The sequence below is a fragment of the Corapipo altera genome, unplaced genomic scaffold, assembly GCF_003945725.1.
Source record: "Corapipo altera isolate COAL_440 unplaced genomic scaffold, ASM394572v1 0, whole genome shotgun sequence".
Lineage (NCBI taxonomy): Eukaryota > Metazoa > Chordata > Aves > Passeriformes > Pipridae > Corapipo > Corapipo altera.
The window spans coordinates 25,753,116-25,776,456 of record NW_020884872.1 but is presented as its reverse complement, the minus strand read 5'-3'; the positions used below and the strand labels follow the sequence as shown (position 1 = coordinate 25,776,456).

The 23,341-nt window shown below is 42.2% G+C and overlaps 2 protein-coding genes across 3 annotated transcripts; both read right to left on the bottom strand.

The window, feature by feature from the left end:
• Positions 1-1,315: 1,315 nt before the first annotated feature.
• On the bottom strand, positions 1,316-12,662 carry F10 (coagulation factor X). The gene is made up of 8 exons (XM_027645770.1): positions 12,499-12,662; positions 10,161-10,321; positions 8,742-8,766; positions 6,142-6,255; positions 5,202-5,342; positions 4,371-4,621; positions 3,428-3,545; positions 1,316-2,650 (listed from the first exon to the last, which is right to left on the bottom strand). The coding sequence occupies exons 1-8, from the start codon at positions 12,566-12,568 to the stop codon at positions 2,109-2,111; spliced, it is 1,422 nt and encodes a 473-aa protein (XP_027501571.1). The 5' UTR covers positions 12,569-12,662; the 3' UTR covers positions 1,316-2,108.
• Positions 12,663-12,896: 234 nt separating this feature from the next.
• On the bottom strand, positions 12,897-22,821 carry F7 (coagulation factor VII). Of its 2 annotated transcripts, XM_027646501.1 has the most exons (8): positions 22,670-22,819; positions 20,326-20,486; positions 19,739-19,763; positions 19,534-19,647; positions 18,449-18,589; positions 16,183-16,289; positions 15,547-15,667; positions 12,901-15,351 (listed from the first exon to the last, which is right to left on the bottom strand). In XM_027646501.1, exons 1-8 carry the CDS (start codon positions 22,737-22,739, stop codon positions 14,813-14,815), a joined length of 1,278 nt encoding a protein of 425 aa, XP_027502302.1. In that variant the 5' UTR covers positions 22,740-22,819; the 3' UTR covers positions 12,901-14,812. The 2 variants fall into 2 exon arrangements, with proteins under 2 accessions (XP_027502306.1, XP_027502302.1); XM_027646505.1 differs by lacking the exons at positions 19,739-19,763; positions 20,326-20,486 and having other exon boundaries at positions 12,897-15,351; positions 22,670-22,821.
• Between the last annotated feature and the right edge of the window lie 520 nt (positions 22,822-23,341).

The window sequence follows — 23,341 nt, the reverse complement described above, 5'->3', positions numbered from 1 at the left end:
ACAGCACTTGTAATGGTGATGACTCAGGTGTTTGTTCCATTGTCTCCAACCAGACCTCTGTAATACCCAAATGACTTTTACAGCAAAATTAAACAAGGCAGGCATCATGTCTGCAGTATGATTCATAAACTGGATGAGAAGAGAAGCACCTCAGGGTCCAACTTGAAAGACAGGTGGGATGCTTCATCAAGTGGAGATGTGATGATCATTAGACAACCACAATGAGTGATGGGGTAGGGTTCTTGTTCTCCCCTCATTGTTACATCTTGTGGGGTTCATTTTGTCACCCAGTACCTTATAAATGGATATGAAGGATTATTTAATTATCACATCTCTTGAGAACATGAAGAATGGCCCATTGTTTGTGTTGTGCATTTGAAAGCCCTGCTTATCAACCTACTGATCCCATATTTCACACTGACACTGTTCTTTCAGTCCAAAATGGTATTACCCATGAGCCTTAGACCTGGGTATCATTACACTGCAGCTGACAAATGGGAGCAAGGAGGGCAAGACAGCAAAGCTGCCCAGTTTTCACTCATGTCCCCTAGTCCACAAAGCACAAATATAATGACAAATAATTACACAAACGTGGACTTTTGTCACTCTCTTGCCTGTTCTGTGTCTGCTCTCACTTGGCTCAACAAGAACATACATACACCCACCAGCTACTGCCACCATTGCCAGAGGGAAGTCCTGCCTTCAGCTGCCTCAACACCTCATACAGCCCAGTTTGCATTTTGCTTCAGTCCTCAAGCTTCAACAAAGTACAAAAAAGCCTTTAGCAAGAGTATGTAAACAGAATTTTGGTAGCATCTAGGTCTGAGGTTTTCTTTTGAAGAGGCAAGTTTCACCCTGGAGCACAGGGGTAGGCTCCAGTGGGACAAGGGAGAGGAACAGTAATCCAGTGGACAGAAGAACCCAGGGAACAAACATTGCTGAGTAAACACTGAAGTTAGCCCACTGAGGGGTTATGCAGGTCAAGACCATCAAGATGGGGTAACTGACCTGCTCACTAACCTTCCTGCCCACAATCACTGCTGACTGCAGAAATACCTCGCTGCTTTGCAGAGTTGTATTTCCAGTTTGTCAGCCTGGTTTGCTCACAGCACCAGCTATACAAAACCAGCCAGTACCAGCTCAAACCCTAAGAGATAAGTGGCAGGTGTCTGGTGAAGTTCAGTGTTCCTCAGAGAACAGGGGAACATCACAGATTGGAGGAGCCTTGGAAAGGCCACCAGGATGGTTAGGGTGTAGAGCACATGATGAACTGTAACAGGCTGAGAGGTCTGGGTTTGTTAAAAAAAAAAGGAACGAAGACGAAAGAATGTTTTATTTCAAATGCTGGTGTACATCAATATTGTACCTGACAGAAACACCCAGAAAAACAGATTTCCAATCCTCAGCCATACACAATCCACAACACAATACAGCAAACAATGAACATGCACATAAATTTTTTTTCTGATGAGCAGCAATGTTTACATTAAACTAAGGTGAACTATAATCCATATAAAGCAAACCGCTATTTTAATTAGCTGCTGTGACCTGAGTAGGCCATTCTGTGGAACATGTGGTTATTATTCAATCACACATTGAATATTTACTTGTGTCTCAGCTTTTACCATGCAAGCTCCCTTGCTCCCTTACTCTTCTGAATACATCCAAAGGGACAATCTAAATAGTTCCAGTAATAACAAACTCCCTGCTGAGCCGGATGGTGTCAATACGAGGATTAATTGAAGTCCTGTCCTGCCCACTTTCATCATGGCTAGTGATTGTTTAGAATATGTTTATGAGCCCCTGGTGGAAGCACTTGAGTCAACAGACAAGAACCAAAATGGCAATATAAAAATAACTAAAGCAAACAACAGACCCCACTGAGCAACCATTTTGTTTGGGGAAATTCTGCCATTCAACAAATTCAAAACACTACTCACAATCCACATATATGTGATTTAAAGCCAGGGATAATACAAATAGAAGCAGCACCATAACTTTAAGGAATCAGCTCTCAAAATAAATTTAGCAGATGTGGAAAAAAAAAAGTTTCTGTTACAAAAACTGCACCTAGGAAGCTATCAGAAGGATCAGGAGACACACCACCACTACAAATTCAAGGCCATTTTTACCCAACGCAAGAACCTGGACAATTTGGTATAGACACCATATTTGCCTTTCTTTGCACATCCTTCTCCCCAGCTAACAATTCCAGTAACAAAATAAGTATCCTTATATCTGGTTACATGGGGGCCTCCACTGTCTCCTTGACAAGCATCTTTTTGCTCTGTGTCATAACCAGCACAGAACATGTTCTCTGTTATTGCAAAGTTAGTCGATTGCTTGCAAGTGTTCCTATTAACATAGGGGACTTCAAGCACTTTCAGTTTTTTGGATAGTCGTCCACCTTCAAATTCACGCCCAAAGCCACTAACCATCCCAGATCTTTGGTTCATCAGAACTTCATTAGCAAAGTCTGCTTTGGGAAGGCACGCTGCGATAACGTACTCCGAAAATGTGATAGGTTCCTTCAGCTTTATTAAGGCTATGTCATTATCATAAGTCGCAGCAACATATTTAGGGTGAACAACTATTTTGTCCACAGTATGCATCGTTTCAGACTGTTCTTTCTTCTCTCTGTCCACTTCACCTGTACAAGATTATTAAAAGAGTCATTAATGTGGAGATAGTATAAGAAATTAAGAACAACCTTGATAGAGAAAGAGACTAGTATACCCATTCCTAACACTTAGCCTAAGCATTTATACAATACAAGTAAACGTAGGCAATATTTATTAGCAGCAACTGGATCAGTTTTGGTCCTGAGTTTTTGTACCAGTTTACATAAAGGCACAAACTGAGCCAGCTAAACCAATGGAATCTCTTAAAGGAGCTTGGCCCTGACTTAGAGACGAGAACATGGTCTGGGTCAAGACTAAAACAGTGAAAAGACAAAGTTGTGTTGATCTAGTGTCCCAGCTCAGAAGTGAAGCAACCATAACCTGAGTTTGTTCCTTTGCCCTCTACTGAATGTGTCATAGATTTCCTGAGTGTTCCTGCAGGAACAAATGTGATGATTGAAGGATGGATGATTCAGATGTGTCAGAAATGACAAGCTTTCTGAAAAAGCACTGCTCTGCTGAAAACATTGATAGCCATCATTTATAAAACATTTGTTTTTAATCACTTCCAACTAATTGGTAAAGAAAGGGATGCACCATTATAATTTTCCACATCTGCTGTCCCTGTTGTTCAAAAGGAGGATTCCCACGGTAACAAGAAATTAGAAAAAGCAAAATAACAACAAAAAAGTAACAAACCATAACACATAAAATAATGAGTACATCTCGCATGACATTTAGAGCACAGAAGGTGAAGCTGCAACACATGCTCAAACATTGCAGGAGTAAAATAAATAACCACTTACCAACAACAACTTTGATTTCTTTAGATTGGTTCATGCAATGAGCTGCAGTAAGTATAGAATTTTCATTCAGAATAGTTCCACCACAAAACTCTTCTCCTTCCTCATTTAGCAGCACAGCCTGTGAAAGAAAAAAGGTAAGTGCAAAATTAAGAAGTGCAATTTAATGTGAATGAACTATAAACAGGTAACTGATTTCTCTGCACACCACACATTCGCTTCTTACTGCAACACCTATGGGGCCCTCCAGGTCTTTCTTAATACTATATCCATGGGTGAAGAGGCTACAGATCAGCTTGTACTGCTACAGAGTCTCGACTGTCTTTATGTGAAGTACATGTTTGGATTCCATGTTACCGCACTCATAGTACTTAGTACTGTCTTTTAGACACTGACTGACTGAGCAGGCAGAGTGCAGCCCCCAAATCACCCCATCCCTCGGACTTACCACCCCCAAGAATTTCTGTCCAAGTTCTGTTCCTGTTTGTCTCCCCCTTACTATTCCCAAATACGTTTTGGAACGTATTTGGAATTCATTTTGGCCGACCCAAACTCAAAAGTAAAACACAGAAGTGTATTTCCAAAGTAAAACACTCGCTTTATCTGACATGCTCCTGGGTGTGTTCCCTAAGTGGATGCTCTCAAACAGAACCAGACTGTAACCTGCAAAAATGGTCTGGCAGACCATCATGACTCAAAAGCCCTGTGTGGGAATAGGTTAGGCAGCTCCATCTAAAACGGCACAAAGCCTTTCATTTTGACACTTTAAGGCCTCAAGTTGCAGAACAGCACATCTAAGTGCCCAGTTCACACAATTCAGCTACATCTCACTACCACTGGCAGTACATGGGTAACATTCAGAAGGCAGCCAGGTGAAAGGAGCCACTGCACACCTTCTCTCAGAAAAACACTCTGCTCACATGCAGGGCACACACACCAGACTCACCTGCCATGGACATTCACCGAGACGGCATTCATCCCCACCTACTATCCTGGTATCAACATATGGATTCTTGCTACTTGTTCTGTTGACAGTCTGGGGGGTTGGGCTTTCTGTAGTAATAACAACGTCGTCCTCTGAGCTTGTTTCGTTTGCGGGAGGGCCTTCTTGATCACTTGTTACATTGCTATAACCACCAGGTAAAAGAACCGACCTTTTCTTTCTTCTCACAAAAACTTTTCCACAGGGGTATTTTACTGTGAAGAGAAGAATGTCAAAATTGGAGATGGACACAAACCCCACAAGAGAAAACTCCTTGGAAACACTAAGGAAAATGAGTGAAATAATATGGCTTACAGCAGCAATGTGTTATTAGTTATAAAGGATATTAAAACCATCATCATGAGCCCATGTTTGACCCCTCTGTCCAGGACTACTGAAATAAACCAAAAATGAACAAATGTTAATAGTACCAATGATAATTATCTAACATCGTCAGTTTCTAGCAAAGTAGTAAGTTTTTGCAAGCAGAGATTTTATATGGCATACTTATTACTGCAATCACTTTTCTCCTGTCAACAGCAGAATTTACTGTAGTAATTCTGTGAAACACACCTTACAAAGGGTTCCAAAACAGTCAAATATTGATCAAGTCCATCACATCACCTCACAAATGGAAGGCTTTGGAAATACAAATCAGTTGGACTCACTGTTAAATCTATCTCATGTAGAATATCGATGTTTCAAAAGACATTCTTCAACTGTGAACCAAGACATCCCTTGACTGTGAAAAAAGTCTCACCATAATTGTTATTGGTTTATCATGTGGCTTCATACCTGTTGAAACACAGTGTTTGCCATCCTCTGCTAGAACATACCCATCTGCACAGGAACACAATACATCCTTCTGTCCATCTTTTTTGATGCTGCAGAAATGCTCACAGTCACCATTGTTTATTTTGCAGAACTTTGGTATGACTAGAAAAGAGACGGTTGGAGAAAAACTGTAAATAAACACTGACTTCACAGAAGATCTCAAACTTCACCAAAACAAAATGCACACTTAAACAGGATCTGTCTCTACATCTGCAAAATATCTGAAGTACATCTTAGGAATAACATGAGTGGTGAACACCAGCTTGTGCCTTACAAGGCAGCCACATCCATCATACAAAACGTACTTGCCAAGTCCAAGTGGGCCCAGTGGCCATGTCATGGTGAGCTTAGAAAAGCAGAGACAAATTGTCAGGGGAAAAATGAATAAAACACTAATAGAGAAGACACTAGTAAACCCTCACATGATTCCTCCCTCCTGCCCTAAAAATCTCAACTCCTCATCACTCCCCTCAGTCTCGGGCCTGAACATCAGTTCTGCACCACTCTTACTTCTGGGCTGCTGATACACCCTGCACCTCCATTGGTGGGACATTGTCAGGGGAGCAGCTGTATGCCACAGAAGCGAGCCTTGGGAAGGATTTTTATGCAAAATATGCTTCCTTGCAAACCTGAAGAAGTCTCTGCATTGTCTGCTGAAATCTGTTTTCTTAGTTTTTTTCTGTGCGAGCTAAGCAGGGAGGCTGTACTTCTGAGCTTGGAATAAAGGCTTTTTGACATGAGTTATAAGAATCATATGCTTTTTAGTTTTATCCACATGTTCTGGGGATTCCAGTTCATGTAGACAGGCTCCATCATAATTAAGAGTTAAGAAAGAATTAACTCCCTACTTTTCAGCTACCTGGGAAACTCACTGCCACAGTTCTCTAAAGTAGAAACTTACCAAATTCACAGTTCTTGCCTTGATAACCATCCAAGCATGTGCAAGTGTAGGAACCAATTCCATCTTTACAATGGCCACCATAGTGACAAGGATTTGGGCTGCACTGGTTCCCATCTACAAAAACAAACCAAACACCAAATTGTTGTAAGAGTGCAAGTATTTTCAGTGAACTCTGAAGGGGTGTCAGTTTTAAGAAGCCACCTTTTATCCTTCCTTTTAAAATACAGGTCCTGTGAGTTGCCACATTCCAGATGGAACAAATCATCTAACTGCAGTCTAACTGCAATCATTCCAAACCTGCAATGATTCATACACATATCCTCACTTTTGCAATCTGTTTTTGGTGTTGACAGTGCATACAGAAGCTTTTTTGTAGAAAGATAAAGTAATACATCGTAGTCAAGAGCATATATAACTTACAATGAAGCCTGTAAAAGCAGATGGGACATTTCTACATTGCAACTACTGCCTAGAAAGCCTAAACTTTTATTTCCTTAAGGTCACCTTATCCCTTGTGAATGTCTTTTGCCTGTAGAGCTCTCCATTTAAAGACAGAGCCACCAGCATATTAATCAGAAGATAATAAAACCTCAACAGTTTACAAAGCCCTGCAAAATTCATGTTTTGTGCTGCTTAGAAGCACCAAAATTTTCCTGTTGTATCTGGTAAGGTGTGAGCTTGAGCCTCAAAATATCAGCTCTTACCTCACACTGCCCACATCTGCGCTGGCATGTCCCACATTTGAAAGGTAGTTCTGCAGCCTTTCTTCCTTTCCATGACCTAGACAATACTGGCTGACCTGACTCCAGGGCCCCAGCCACAATTATGTCACAAATTCAGTTACCTGGAGGACAGGAAGGCTGCACTGTGTTTGAAGACACATTCCGTGGAGCAGCCCTTTCTCCCATCCCCACAAAGGTATCTTACTCCTGCACTGGTGCTTGCTGACATGGTCTTTCCCATTTAGTGTTCCCTCATGACATGTGTTCCCTGGGCTGCACTGTTTGATAAGAAAAGCAGGATATCCAGAAGAGTGACACTTGCTTAATAATTTGTTGCTTTAGATTTGTTCTTTGAATTTCTGTGTTTTACCACCTGTTCTGCCCCCCCCCTTTGGAGTAGCTGAAACATCAGTGATCATTGAGGAGACAATATGCAAGAAACTACTCATCCTAAGGATCCAGCTTGCTGCCTGCATGGTGTTTCTGGACTGTGACCTCAGCTGCTACAGCCCTACTTGCCACAGGGAACAACTGATGGGCTTTGCAGACTGCACTCACACATCATCATCCCTTCTGTACCTGCATGTGCCCAAAACCAACAGATCTCCAAATGCTCCAGCCACAGAGGCATTGAAAACTGATGTCCATCCTCAAAAGAGGGAAGGCAAGACCAATATTAACCAAAAGAAGGACAGACTCAAGGCCTGCATCACAGGTTCTAGTTATTGCCTCCTCTGAAGTGCCAGAGTAGTGAGTTTTATGTCAATGTTGCACAAATTCCCCTACTAAAAAAGGAAGCTAGAACAAATTGTTCTAGTAACTTGGCTCAGGGTAGCTGTGGTTTTCAATACTTCTGAACACCCATAAAGCATTTGTGAACTGTGGTTTAAAATGTATGAAATTGGCATTTCCGCTAAGAGCTCTGGCACTGATGTTCTGCTGCTTGTATTCTCATGAGAAAATGGTTTGAAATATTCCAATCCAGTTTACTGCAACTTTGACGCAGGCTTTCCTTGAAATTTCAGCCTGTAGGTTGTAGAGTTCTTCCCCTGCTTAAAGGATTGTGAAAATCTGCATCTTCTTTGTGGTAACTGTTTTCAACTCTCTGCAGATTCCAAAAGACAAAGTTGAGCTGTCTTTGGCCAATATTTTTGAAATACTCCTCCTAAATGCAAGCCGGACACATACTTTCTGGAGAACATGTTACAAAGCACTAATACATTAAAAATCTGTCCTTGCATAGTGCTTACAAACACTAAATAATAAATACAACTCACACCTTTAGAAAAAAACCTGAAAAGATTGTTAGGTAGTATTTGCTGATCTACTGCCATAACTTCCTTGAATTCCAAACCGTTCTGTAGAAAACACATCCCACAAAATGCTCTATAATATAGGAATCAATACCACTCTGGTATGGAAGGTGACAGGAAACAGGTAAGTGACTGTGAGATACAGTTTCACAACTTAGTGTTGGTTATGGCATTTAAGCGACACTCTCATCTGTAACTCTTTGTATCCTGAATTCTCCCATCTGGGGCTGACTCTCTGGAGGAAAACTGTTTGGCAGAGCCACACGGACAGTTTCTACTTGTGATTGTCCTTAGTGTGCAAAGAGCCACTATTTTTTTTTGAGAGGACAAAGATCAGCCCAGCAACTGGAGGCAGCTGAACCCTGTCTGCAAATGAAATGACTGGGTTCAAGCAACAGCACTCAGTATGTCAGATTCCTTTTTCAGAGGAAACACAGTGTGAGGGTTTGCTGGAGTGAAAAGAGATGAAGCAAGGGAGCAGGAAGGGGTTACTTAAGAGGTGCATCCTTTCAATCCTTGCAGTGAGGAAGTTTAATCCACTAAACAAACACAAAGTGTTTCTTACCTACATAGATGTTCCAGAATTCCTCCTAAAGGTAGGTGTGGAAAATGGGGAATAAAAGGAAACAGAAAGAGTTGAATGAGAATTACTAAATTCCTCAGAAAAATATTAGACCTTTCATACACAGGATATTTGCAGCTAAGAATTGTTAAAAGAAATATTGCACGGTACATGACTTGCAGCCTGCTATTGACATTTAATAACTTAAAACCATATTGCCCAGCTCTACAGAAACAAGTCTCATGCATTTTTCAGAAATGTCTGGAACTCCTTAGAGAAACCACAGTGTGATTCACTCAGGATAAGCCACTTCATTTCTTGCATAACTGTGTTTTTCTATCAGTTTTGACTGAATTTACTTATTTTCCCATAATGCCAAATTTTCAGTCTCCATCCCCACCCCATACTCCCATCAACCAAAACCTCATAAATCCTGACATTTAAAAACATTTTGTCTGATTTGTGTTCTCCTTTCCCTCTGCACTGAGGAATCCAGGTATGCTGCCTGTCCAAGACAGTCCTTTCCAGTGACATCTGGTCACCAGGTAGAACAGGCTGTGCTGGTTCTGCCATAGGTAAGTCAACATTTACGCTCTGAAGTACACTGGTAATGCACCCATGACATCTCAGTGCCACTCCAAGAACATTCTGGCCATCAAGTAATGCTAAAGGGAAATGAATCTGGCCTTAACTCCATTTTCAGGGTTGTTTTTAACAGCCACATAGCTACAGTCGATGTTCCCTATTCTCCTCCACTACTAAGTCACTTCAAGTTTTAAAATACCACCTATTCTACTGACTCCAGTCTCCACAGCTGCCCCATTGCTTTAACTTTCCCTTGAGCTTGGGAACAGATCACATTTCTGTCTTAAGTAAGCCATTGGAGTAAGGTAGGTGACACAAAAGTCACACATACAAACTTCATTCCAATTAACAGTAAGGCATTTAAGAACTGTCCACAGTATACATTCTCTCAATTCAGATAAAGAGAGCCACAAGATGATAAGCACTGCAAAACCGCTTGAGATAAGTTCAGTTAAATTCCCCCATGAAGTTCCATGTCAGCATTTGCCTTCTCAGACTTCCAATGGATTGTCTTGACCATAGTCATGGCACTCGGCTATGCCAACCAGATAGGGTGAACATATTTCCAACACTGACAGGTAGCATCAAAGCCTTTAAAGGTCAAATACTTCTCAGTGGCAATTAAACAGATCAGAACAAGTAAAAGGATTGAGGCTTTAAGATGTGCTGGCAGACATCTATGCCTTAGCAATTCCAACCACAATCAACCACTATTTTTTCTTTGTGTTAAGTGACTGTGAATAACTTGTGAGTTTTGATGTCCAGCTCAAAAGACTTGAATGGTAATTTTTAAACATTAAATGTACAGATCTATGTTTCATATTATTTCATCCTTACAGTTTTCTCATTGTCTTCAAAAGCTTCTCTTGCTTCTTCTTTTGAGCAGCGCTCCTCAACGCATTCTCTTTCAATATTCCCTTTCTTCAGTTCCTCTAAAAAAGAGTTAGCACGTTTTGTTCTTTCCAAGAACTTGTCAGCATTTTCTTTCTTGATGAATACTAGATAAAAGAGAAAAATGATACAGATGGGTAACATTTAGTGGTGGTAAAGAGTCATTAGAAATAAGTGAGTCAGAAACAAAACCAAAACAGACTCTTTCACCCCTCTACCAGTACATAACATTACCTGTAAAGTTAGTCCTCACACAGGCTGATACATTCCAGGATCTCAGAGTAACCTCTCTCTGAGAATCAGTAGCCCCAGGACAAAATGTAGGTCCCCAAAATTCTCTCCTACTCTTTTTATTCTCAAAAATAAGAACATGCAGGTTGCCATCGGGCGGGGGCTTACATTTCTGTTGCTCCTGCTCAAGACTCAGTCTTGAACAGAATGACTTTCCCTGAAGGCCAGGGAGATTGCATTCCTCAATTTCGTTTTAAAGCTGACCATCAGGCAACATAACCGCCTGATCTAGGGGCTTGTGACGCAGAAACTAAATGCCACACAAACTCAAGATAAAGCAATGTATCTAGTTAGTAACAGATGGGAAGAGCCCATGTATGAGTTCTATTACCCTTCACCACCCTAAATCCCACTGTGCTGCACTGGGATCCTCTGCCCCTCTTAAGAGCACCTCTCAAGTGCCTGTAGAAATGTTCCTGCTTTACTGATATGTGTACTGATAAGGCAGCTGCCTTCTAAGATTTAACAAAGGCAGAAGTAAATGAACATCAGCTTTAGGAGAAAAGTACAGCCTGAAGTCGGTTTGCTGAGTTGTTTTTATTTCTTAAAAGCTTGGTTTGACAGAAGCCTAAGACCTGCTGCTTTCAAGTTAAAGATGCAGGTAGCTGTTGATTTGAACTGGAGGGTCATAGGTGTTGGACTCATCTCAGGCATGTGGCTATGTGAGCAATAGCACTATTCTCCAGTGACATATTACCAAGCAGGAAAAACAAAACCAACACTGGGTGAAATAAGTTGCCAATTACTCTGTAAAAAGCATATGTTCTAGGCAAGTGTGAAGAGTTTGGAAGTTGGCTTTTAATCAAGTTCTACCATCTGGAATATGGTAGAATAAAATACTTTCCAACCACAGTGTGGAAGACTGTGCTACAGATGGGACTCAAGGACAACGCCTTATGCTCAGTGCACAGCTTGCACATACCTTCAGGAGCGTTCTTCATGTAGCCTAATTCAATAATAAATAAATAGCTGATAGTAATCATATACCCAAATATCCTCCAAGTGAACAGAGAGGTGACTTATTCTGCTTTCACTGAAATTGGTGGATCAGCCAAATGGAGACAAATTCCGTTTGTGTTATTTATATTAAGCAATCCCATCCTTAATTTCAAGCCCTGCTTACTTTAAAACAGCTCCTCTCAAGGAAGGCTTGCAGAAAGTGCTTGTAACTTGCAGCTCAGTGACTGTTAGTTCATTCACCTGCTTTCTTATTTGCCCTTAAATCCCTCTCTGCAGTAACAAGAAAGTGACAGGACACAGCTGGTGGGGTTATCGCCTCTATATTCCTTTGCTTTCACACTACCCGCATAAGAGGATGTTTTTATAAACTTGAACTAGCTTATCAGTCTTCTGAGGTTGGTCATTCTCTTTCCCAAGCTTTCTATCATGCTTCCTTCTTCAGAGACACCAAGGAGCAACAGGTACTGGACAACTGAAGTAGGATGTTCCAGAAATATGCTAAAGACTTGTTTTAAACTGTAAGTGGCCTGAATCACCGAAGGCAGAGTTAACAACTTTTGAAAGGCCACTTCTTGATGCTGCCCTGGACTTTGGCATTGAGCATGGTGGTGGCACAAACAGAGGAGTCACCTTCATGGCCAAAAACACCCAACCAAGGCTTGGCCAGGCTTCCCTTCACACACATGAGCATGCCAGAGTGTGAGGGCAGCTGTACTCCAGTTGCAAACGGCGGGGAGGGACAACAATCCCACTTTCCGGGGGAAAAAAGGGAAGACGAAGTAGCCCAGGAAAGGCTCCGGAGACGGCAGCGGGACTCAGCATCCCTGGGGTCTGGCACCCCGAGATGCCCACAGCAGCTCCCTGTTCCCGAAGCGCACCTCTCGGCTGCTGCCGGCGCTTTCCTAGTGCGCGCCCCCGGCCCGCAGCATCGACCTTTCACCGTCTCTCGGCCCGGCAGCTCCTCCCCATCCCCGAAGACTGTTCCGAAGAGGGATTCCCCCATCCCAAAAAAATGAGAAAGGTGCCGCCTTACCGCCTTCCTGAGCGCGGAGCTGGCCGGGCAGCGCGGCGCAGAGCAGGAGGAGCAGCAGGCGGGCGGCCATGGCAGCGCGGAGCGCCCCGCTGATGGCCCCGCGGGGACGGGGCACGGGAGGGACTGACGGGACGGGACGGGACGGGAGCCGAAGTCTTCACCCCCTAGGGCGGGGTGAGACTGAAGCGGCGTTGCTTTTCCCTGCCCAGAAATAGCGGAAGCGCCGGGGCAGGGGGAAAGCCGCGGCGGGATTTCTCACTCGGGGGGATGAGACTTTTTTTTCTTTTCCGTTTTTTTCTTTATTTTTTTTCAAAGCCCAAGGCCGCAGCCTTTTTTTTTCCTGGCCCGGCTCTGGGCTACGCCGGGATCTTACCTCAAAACAGCCCAACACCCTTGGCAGCTCCCACCCGCGAGTTTCACATCCCAGCTCTGTAAGCCGATGGTTCCGCACTTTGGATCGGTGACCTCGGCATGCTGCTCGCTGGGAGCTGGCCTCAATCTCCCCTATCTTGTGGGGGAGTTCATAGTGTGCTGTGAAGCCCCTGTCTTGGGTGCTTCCAGAGCCAGCTGCCAGGTCTCCTTCATCTTCTTGGCTTGCTTAAACAGGCTGTTATATTAAAAATATATCTAAACCCCAGCTTTGTTTTGAAAAAGTTGCTTTGTGCAGCTATTATTACTACTGACTTCTTTCAGCGTTTTACCTGTTTTTCTGCAAGATGATGATTTGTTCATAAATGTTAGTATTTACACTGGAATGTTACAGAGGAGAAATCGCTTTATGGACCATGGAAAACCCAAACTGTTTTATCTTCAAGGGTCTTCAGGGATGATTTTGCAATGCTGAGTGACTCGTCTAAATGAACATGAGGCTTTATTTGCTGGCCACTACTCCTAGTCACTTTCCTCCCTGGGATGGGAATTCTTTTCGGAGTAAGGATATGTTTGCATACTGTAAGAGCTCTTGTTTCTCAGGTCTCTGAAATTTGCTGCTTTTCCCAGTTCAGTTCACTATTTAAATGAACAGTATACCATTCTTCTGTGTCAGTAAAACAGGTTATAGGATGTTTAGTATTGCATGGTTTATGTGCCAGATGATATCAATGTTTTTCCTTAATAATAGAGTAAGATCAACTGTGATTGTCCTACTCTCTGATAAGCTTTTGTGATTGAGTTGATATTCCACATTATTTAAATGATCTTGGGTATAAGTTTTGAATAAGATTGCTAAACCATTTTCTAATCTCCTAAACATTTTTATCTCCCTTACCTTTTCATAGGTTTCATGCTTAGATTAGAAGGTATATTTTTAAATTTTATAGTTGATAGTGTTTTCAGAGTGTTTCAAGTTCTACCATTTATGCCTTAAGATTTTAGTGAATGGTATTTGGTCAGTGTTTTTCATATAGTCAGACAATTATTTTATTCTGACTTTAGATCTCAGTATAGAGAATACAGTTTAGATTATACTGGACAACAAATGAAACAAATGTTCCCTTTCATTTGTGCTCTATGTATCAACAAGCAAGGCAAAGATAAGATTAAATCAATGGTATTCTTCACCACCCATAAATATAGGGTTAAATATTGCATTTTATAGCCTTACAGCAATAATGCTTGATGCAAGAAGACTGAAATAAACTTTTCATAGCAAACCCGTAAATGTGGAATCAACCTTTTTCCAGCTTTCTTGTTCTGGAGAATGTCTAAGGTTCCTATCTCTCAAATCTCGTTGCCACTGCAACTGTTGGAGAAAGGTACTTTAACACAATCTAAGAGAAACATTTTTTCTACTTTTTCTGCTATTTCATAATTATATTACAGGATCCATAGCATAGGAAGTTGTGAAAGCCAGACACATGAATGTGTTCAAAGGAGATTGCATACAATTACAGACAGCAGGTTCATTCATGACTGTTCAGTCTAATGCAACTTCTGGCTCAGGAAGTCTGTACTTCACTGATTACCAGAAGCTGAAAGGATAGCTGGAGGAAGGATTATGATGTATTGCTGACAATCTTTCAGCATCTAGCTGTGTCCTTCAGCAGAAATGGATGCAGAACAAGAGGGACTTTGAGTTTGATTTGTTATGGTTCTTCTGTGCCTGCTTGATAAGATACAAGTTTACTAACAATATTGATAAGGAATGTATTTTATGTATTCAAGTAGGCATTGGGCTTGCTTCAAATCATTAATAGTGGTGTGGGTATCACGGGTATCACATATCTAAGATAATGAAGGAATGCTTCCACAGGAAAATGGCACAGAGCGATTGGGGGACAATAGCACGCTCTGGAAATGCTCTGGCTCAACATCTTTAGTCCATGTGCTTCTTCAACCAGTTGATGTATTTGGACACCCTTGTATAAACCCCATAGCTGCCTTCAACAGCACAGCCCTTTCCCCAGCTGACAATGCCAGTCAGAAACCAAGTGTTCTTGTATTTCGTAGCATGAGGACCACCACTGTCTCCCTTGCAGGAGTCCTTAGCTCCAGACAGGTCTCCTGCACAGAACATGTTCTCTGTGATATTTAAATTGGTCTCCTTTTCACATTCTTGTGTCTTTACACGTGGCAAATCAACTCTCATCAGAACAGAAGAGGTGGCACCTCCATCTAATAGGCGTCCCCATCCACTTACTGTGGAGAACTTGATAGAGGACAGTTCATACACAGCAAACCGTTTCTCAGGCAAACATATTGGCACCACATAGTCGGTGAGATTCATTGGTGTTTCCAGGCTCAAAAGGGCAATATCATTATTGACTTGTCCAATCGTGTATCCTTCATGAATGATCATCCTGGAAACTCCACTTTCTTGCTCAGTTTTCTCATCTTCATTTATTTTGTGTTCACCTGGAAAAGTTATTTATTAATCGCAGGTCATATCAGGGAGCTCATTGATTCCTTGTAAGTTTAAGGAGATAGGGTGCTTCTGGTCTGACACCTGTGAAGGACAATTCCCTAATACTACCAAAGCCTTTAACTCTGGTTTTATCAGGATGAGAAGCTGCCACCACTTTGACAGGATGAGGAGAGGAGAATACATACCCAGTCTCACACGAAGCTGGTTAAGGTGAATATAGTCCAAACAGTGAGCTGCAGTGACCACCCATTCCGGGGAAAGCAGGGTACCACCACACTTTTCTTTATTATCATGCATTATAAGGGCCTGCCAACATAAAGCAAATTTATGTCTTACATCAAACGTGCTTGATCTGAATCTCAGTAGTGATGGGTTTCATATTGCTTTTTTCTGACACTGTATGCAACTGTGTATGAGAATACTGTGCTGACTTTATTGAGAATTTATGAGAGGGAGTCTTCCTAAGTTGACTTTGTCTCCATCTTGTAGTATGGACCTTTCCTGTTATGGCCAAGCGTATAACCTTGCAAGCTGCAACTATAATTTCTGCCAGCAGTAACGTTAAGGACTAAGGTATCAGACGACAGAGGTGGCTGTGTTATTACTCTACTCCAATGAAACCAAGCACTCCAAAACAAAGCTGAAATGCTTGACTGAAACAGGTGTATCTGCTGGCTATGGATGAAGAGGGAATTCTCTTATCCAGACACCGTACTTTTAATGAATTTGTAACATAACAGATTTAAAACAATGAATTTAAGATAGCAGTTTTGTAAGGAAGTTAAAAAAATAAAAGCAATGAAAAATTTTTGAAGACTCACTTGCCATGGACATTCACCTGGAGGACAGATTAAACCACCTACTATTCTCCCTTGTGCAGTTGAATTTTTTTTTGCCAGCACTGGTATTTTTCCACATGGGTATTTCACTGAAAAAAAATTTAAAAAGAAAATAACAACAGAGGGCAGCAAGTGTGATTTTATTGTACTGAATTCACAGCAAAATTTCAGTGACTCTGTAGTCTACACATTTTCAGTGACCCTGCTGACTTTAATTCAGTTGTACCAAGTGCCCAGCATCCATGGTATGGTCAGAGAGAGGCTTAAGCATGGGGTGGGCAGCTTGCCATCCCTTGTTTGGGCAGACCCAAAGATGTCCTGAGAGCAGACACTATGTCTTCTGGTATGCCTCTCACAGACTATACCTAGTTTGCTTGTGTCCAGAGAATCCTTGATTCTTCTGGACTTCACATCTCAGTCAATCTAAGGTCTGTTTTCACTCTGAGCAAGAATGTGAAGACTAGCAGTAAGAGAATCAAATCTTGACTGAACTTGCGACTGAGCTGCAGTGCCGAGGAAGCCTTGGTGTTTTCAGTACATCTTCCACCCAACTGAATTTTCCTTTAAAGATGGTCAACCATTGGGGTTTTTTGTGTGCCATGTGTCTGTGATGTAACAAAACACCATCTCTTCTGTCTGGCAGTCACACTGTGATAACGCTGTGAGGAGGAGTGCTCTCTTTCTACCACTTTGGGAGCCAGGGCCCTATAGTCTATGTTGAGCTGCATCCGACATTTCCATGGATCTGTAATAACTTCAGCTATATGAAGACAACACCAGCCTTTTACAGGTACAGGCAAGGTATGGAGAAACAGGAGTAGCTTTTTGATGGCAGCTGGGGAAGGATCAGAACAGATGTAACACAGACCCATGGACTCTAACTTTGTATGCAGGGCAGCAGTGCAAAAGGGCCAATGTCCCAAAAGAAAAAGGGCCACTGTGAGAGATGACAAAAGGACTGTGAGGGGACTGGCAGCCTGGCAGTTGCACAGTTTTCTCTACTTGCAACACGTGGTCAGCTTTATGGCTGTTTTGGTCCCCAAGAAGCAAGCAGCAATAAATACATCGTCTTCGGAGGGGAAGACACACTGAAAAGCCTGTGGGGAATATTGAATTCTTTGTTCCCAGCTTTAAACAAAAGCACCTTCCCCACCATGTGGTATTGCAGGATCTGTTAATAAGGGATAAGCAGATTAGTAGACATTTTTTTCTAATGAAATTGCTGTTGTTGACAGCTATGTTGTCATTATCAGCTCTCTGCATGAGTGCTCCATTGAGGTGTGTTTGTAGGGGGGCATCACCCCTCAGAATTACTTAGCATGCTCCCTACAGCTCTATCCGTTATGTTGTTATGTTCATTTCCACAGGGGTCTCTTTTTTCCCCTCTAATAAAGTAATCCAACTAGGCATCTGCAATAGAGTCAGATGCCAGCTTATGTATTGGAAAAATAATTAACTTGCACTACCCTAGTCCCAGTTGAAACTGACCTGAGAGAAATATCTAGCCACAGTGTCTATAGTAATACCAAAAATGTATTATTATTCCTACTAAATAGGAGAAGAAGAAAAAGAAGAAAAGGGAAGGAAGGAAGGAAGGAAAAGGAAGGAAGGAAGGAAGGAAGAAAGGAAGGAAAAGAAAATAACTGGGTTTTTTTTGTTTTTAATAGACCTCTTCCTCTCTTGACCCTTACACTGAAATAAATATAGTAATAAAATCCAGTCACAATTTCAGATTGAGAGACAACAGTAAAACAATGCTGCCCATGAAATATAGCTTACACTGTGGGTGTAAGCTAAAACAAAGAAGGACTTATGAGGCCCAGAGCCCCTCCATTTACCAGAAACCCCTCAGCCTGACTCCAAATCCCTGACCACTTGCTGCCATGAGCTTGTCTCCACTGCTCAGTTCTTCTCTACTTGACTAGTGGTGAGCATGCTCCCAAAGGAGGAGATGGGTTCATCTCTCTCCTAACTCTGAGCAGATAGGATGTTCAAACTTGAATCTCCCATCTCCCAGAGGAGTGAAAAGAGAGGTTCAGAAGGCTCCCTGCTTGGTGTGCACACTGACAGCTGCTTTACTAGGATGCCTAACTTGCACCAGAAGCCTAAATGTACTGTCTGGGACTCCACCTGTGAAGAAGAGGTGGGGAGCTGGTATCTAAGGGTTATACCTTGCGCCTCCTGATGTGCACATGTTGAAAACCTTTCTTCCAGAGCTGGCTTAGATGTAGCATCAGGCTAGTCTTACCTTGGGGGATGCAGGACACGCCATCACTCGCTAAAGTGTAATCATCTGCACAGAAGCACACTCGTTTTCCGGACTGCTCATCAGCACAGTACTGTTCACAGCCACCATTGTCAAAAATGCACTTCAGTTTGTCAGCCACGGCTAAAGTCAGACAAAGAGCATTTAGGTTTCAAGACAGATTTTTGTGCTTGACATGAATCAATTGCATTTGAAATGTTGACAGAGACGCAAGGCAGCAAAGCAGATTTCTGTGATTTATGTAGACTGACTGCATCAGAAGCACCTTCCATTTGTGAAAAGCGAGGTAGGCCTGGATCTCCAGGAATTAGGGAACAAAAGGCTATACTTAAGAAACATACACCTAAAATTAAATCAGTCTGCATTTATACAGTAGCTGAGCTGTCTAAAGTACGAAGGTGTTGCAATTGTGTGTTAGCCATCATAATAGATGACTGAAAAATTATAACTATTTTGTATTTTGCCATTTAGCAGAAGGTTGCTCTGGGATTACTGTTGAGGCTGCCTGGTTAGACTTAATGAGTGTCTAGCCCTTGCTTGGACTCTGAGTGTTGTGAAGGTATAACGCTCAGTGTGAAGTGTCCACTGAAATCAGTGGAAATATGTATATTAACTTCATTAACCACTGGACCCATCCCTTCAGGCTTTGTACCATGCATATGCAGTGTAGTTCTTATTCACATAATGCATCGAGCTTCTAAGTCAAAGTAACTTCAGAAGTTGGGTAAGAAAAAAATTCCTCCTTTTCTCTCAGATGGTGCACAAAAGGCAATTCTTATTTTCTTTTACAAAGTCATTATAGGGCAGTAACTATATTGCTGCCTTTCAGTGCCTGACTGCTAGGTGGTTAATTCCATCATGCGACACCACAAGCACTATGAACAGTAGCTGTCATAGCTAGAATGATGCAGAATCACAGAATCATAGAATATCCTGAGTTGGAAGGGACCCAAGAGGATCATCAAGTCCAACTCCTGAATGATAATGATTGCTACTACTTATCTCAATGCCTTGAATTTGAATTAATAATGGCATTTTTATTTTGTTATGTTATGCCACAAGCTGACCTTTTTCACAGCTCTTGCCCTCATATTCAACAGGACAGCGGCAAACGTAATCCTGAAACTGGTCATCACAAATCCCACCATTCTGACAGGGGTTGGAGTCACACTGGTTAGGGTCTGTAAAATATTCAGTGTCAGTCCACCTCATGCAAAGAGCTGCAGCAGTGGAAGAGTTTCACAGATGTTAGAACATCCTGAATAATCGTACCGGAATAGATGTGCCAGAACTCATTCTGGAAGAAAAAGATGCGAGATTCAATTAAAGAAAAATTAACTCAAGTTATGTCTTACTGCTCTTGTCACACAGGAGGGGTTACAGAAAGCCAGAGTGATACCCCTTCTGCCTTTATAATTTGTGACAGTTAATATCCATGAAATACCCTACATTATTTTCTAGATTGTACATTATTTTCATATACCAGTAGCCAAGGGACTCAGTTACAGACACAAATGGGTTACCCATAAGTAACCTCTGTATAGTTGAGGTGGGATTGACTGAAGAATATGTTGCACAGTACAACAATTTAAAGTATTGTCAGGGCAGGAATTTGGGGTTTGGGGAGATTACTCCGAGAGCATTCCCTAGATGGATACTGTCGAGGACGGCCTATGCAGTGTGCCTTCCTGTAACTCACTGCTGATGTGTGTCTCCCTATAGATAAAAGACAAAGATGCAAATAGCAGGACACTAACTGCTTTTTCTGCTCTCATGGTTTAGAATGTCAAAGCAAACCCTTGAGTAGGGGAAGTCCTTATGACAATGAGTGCTTGCTCATCCAGGCCCATTTTACTTACTGTCCTTGCATCATCACGGTAAATCTCTCTTGCTTCCTCATAGGAACACTTTTCTTCCATGCATTCTCTCTCTAGTGACCCCAGTTTTATCTCTTCAAAGAAGCTGTTGGCTCGTCTTTGCCTTTGCAAAATGCTGCTTGCCTCTTCTTTCTTTAGAAAGACTGAAAAACAGTGACATGTTCTGTTTGTCATACAGCTGTGCTTGCCAGACAGAGAGGATCTGGGGACAATTTCCTCTGGAAGCTTTTCTGCTTTCCAAGGTTTTTTTTCTGAGACACTTTAGAAAAGAGATAGGCAAAAGTGAAGGAGCCTCCTTTCTCTGTTTTGCCTCACAGATAAAGTGACAACAAATGAATTTTACAGAGCCCAGAGCTTAGGAGAAGGTGGCACATTACAACAGTGTTGTATGTATGTGTGTTGTATGTACACCAGTGACTCCTACGTCATACACATCTTGACATTTGCAACAGTTTCTTTGAATTGTAGCAGCTATGAAGCCTGTGTCACTTTATCTAGTACCAATGTACATGGCAAAACCTTATTTTTCTGTACATGCTACAGTCATTTGGTGACAGGTGGACCACAGTCATCCCTTCAGGCACAGTCACATATTATTTCACACTCCTTCACTTGTTGGACCTGAAGAAGGAACTTATCCCACCACTAGTAAACCACAATTTAAAAATCACTGCTTTAATATATTATCTTTAGGTTTTTTGTGGAAAAGCCTACGTTAAGGTACAAAGCTGGACAGTGCTGATTACTTTTCCTAGTGGAGCCTGTAGATGGCTCCTAGCTTCTGTCAGCACTATGGACCGCAAACGCAGAGGGGTCTTCTATTTGTGTGTCTATGCCACGCTTTGGGAAGACATTGAGTACACAGGTTTGATAGCAGGCATCAGCAGAGCTCATTTCCTAGAGCTACATCAACTTGCAACTGACAGAAGCGTGCACTGAAAGCACACTTCACTGTGCTGACCTGTTCCTCAGCCTTAGGATATAAGCACACCACACAGCTATAGTATAATTCAGGATAAGGAATGAGAAGTCCCAGTGCTACAGTGTACTTTTTCTCCATGTACTACACAGAACAAGTCTTGAAATTATCAATTTTTCTTTTTCCTTTATGTCAGTAGGGGAGCTTCTAGAGCTTCATGATAACAACTTAAATTTCAGTGCTTAAACTATTTCAACTGTGATTGTGGGTAGGTTTGGAGATCAAGCCTGACGTGTGTCACCTGCCTTTCCCCAGGACATTCTCCACTACATGACCCCGAAAGAATAGGAGTTACATTCTACGTTCTGGAAGGGCCCTGAGGGATGCTGAAAGACAAGACTCCTGTGTGTCCCCATCAACATACACACAAACATAAATGCTGAGAGGGTTTATTCCAGTCTAGTGAGGCATCTTCATAAATGTGTCTAATCAGAATATTTGCTGAATTACATGCAAAATAGTGGTAATTTTTCCCTATATTTCAAAGTTACTTGAGGGATAAAGTATTGTGTGGTGTGCACTGAATTTATCTCAGGGTGCTTCCTAAATATTTGGTCATTATAGGAATGTCATCTGGGTCTTTCTGCCGTGATTTCAAAGTCAGGCCGTATGCATTTAATATGGCTTTCCTTGAGGGCTTTTAATTAACCTTATGCTGCAGATACATGGCACATGTATCACTGCATGGACACAGACTCTAACGGAGGAATGAACCCGGGTGTATGGCTGGGAACATCCACCTGCTCTTATTTTGGCATTCTCCACTTATTTGCATTGGAACACTTTTGACTTTGCTACATATTTTTCCACCTTTCCTCACTGGAACACAGGAGACCCAGTCAATGGCTAACTGGGAATCTGAAAGCACTGGATCTACTTTATTACTATGGGAGCTGATTTTAAGGCACATACTGGAGCCACTGAAGCCACCTCCTCTCTGCCTTCTACTGCTGCTGAAGCAGGGTGGATCCTCACCTCCTTAATTACTCATCAGCTGAATGACAGGCTATTGATGCTTTGCTTTGAGAAATGTCCCAGTTCAATACGATATAACAATAAATCACAGTTCCTTTCTTCATGTAGTGGGCAGACAGCTGGTGGTTTGCCTGCTATCTGTGCATCGAGATAATACATTCATTTAGCAATCTAGAGGTGCTTTTCCTTAATTGGCAGAAAATGTGCATGGAACCATCACACTGAGAGCAAACAAGAACTTTAGAATACCACAGGCACAGCCGGAGACAAGAAAAACACACAACTCAAAACTTGCAATGGAAATTACGTCTTGGTAAGGGGAAGGCAGTCCGTTGCCAGTAAACAGAATTACAGCCATATCCTGCAACATACCTGCATCCAGAGAAAGAGGGATCAGCAGCAGAAAGCAGAGAAACAAAGCCACACAGTGCCTGGAAATCATGATGAACCCTGTGAGCCAGTGTCCTGGTAGTGTATTGACATTTCAGCAAGGACTGTTTGGACAAAGAGCTCAACTTCAAATGCTTGGAGCCAGAGGAGGGGCCGGCGAGTCCTGGAAACAGCAAAAGATCCATGACAGCCTGGAGAGCTGAGCCAAAGGATTTGCATGTGCCCTTTTCACACAAGCAGGGAGCTTGGTTTTGAAGCGTGCTCTCCTGACCTGTGCAAAGGCTATGCTGATTACACAGACTGCTACCCCTGGGCCTTTATTTTCCATCTAACACACCTTTTTTATGACAAACATAAATGCTGGGACCCTGCATCCATAGGACAGGCATTAACCTGGCCCTGTAGCCTCACATGCAGAGAGCAGTGATGTGATATTTATCTTGCATGGGCAGTCAAGATACAGCCTTTCAGTGCTTTGGAGTATGATGGAACCACTGCCATCTGTCTTTTACCATTTCTCTATCATCAGCCGAAACTCTGCACTTGTGCCAGAACTTGCTTGGAGACACTAATTAACCAGCAAGAGACACCCTACACTGTTTCTCTCCATCTTTACTGCCAGACCTATGTAGCCTGCACAAGCTGGAGTAGCCG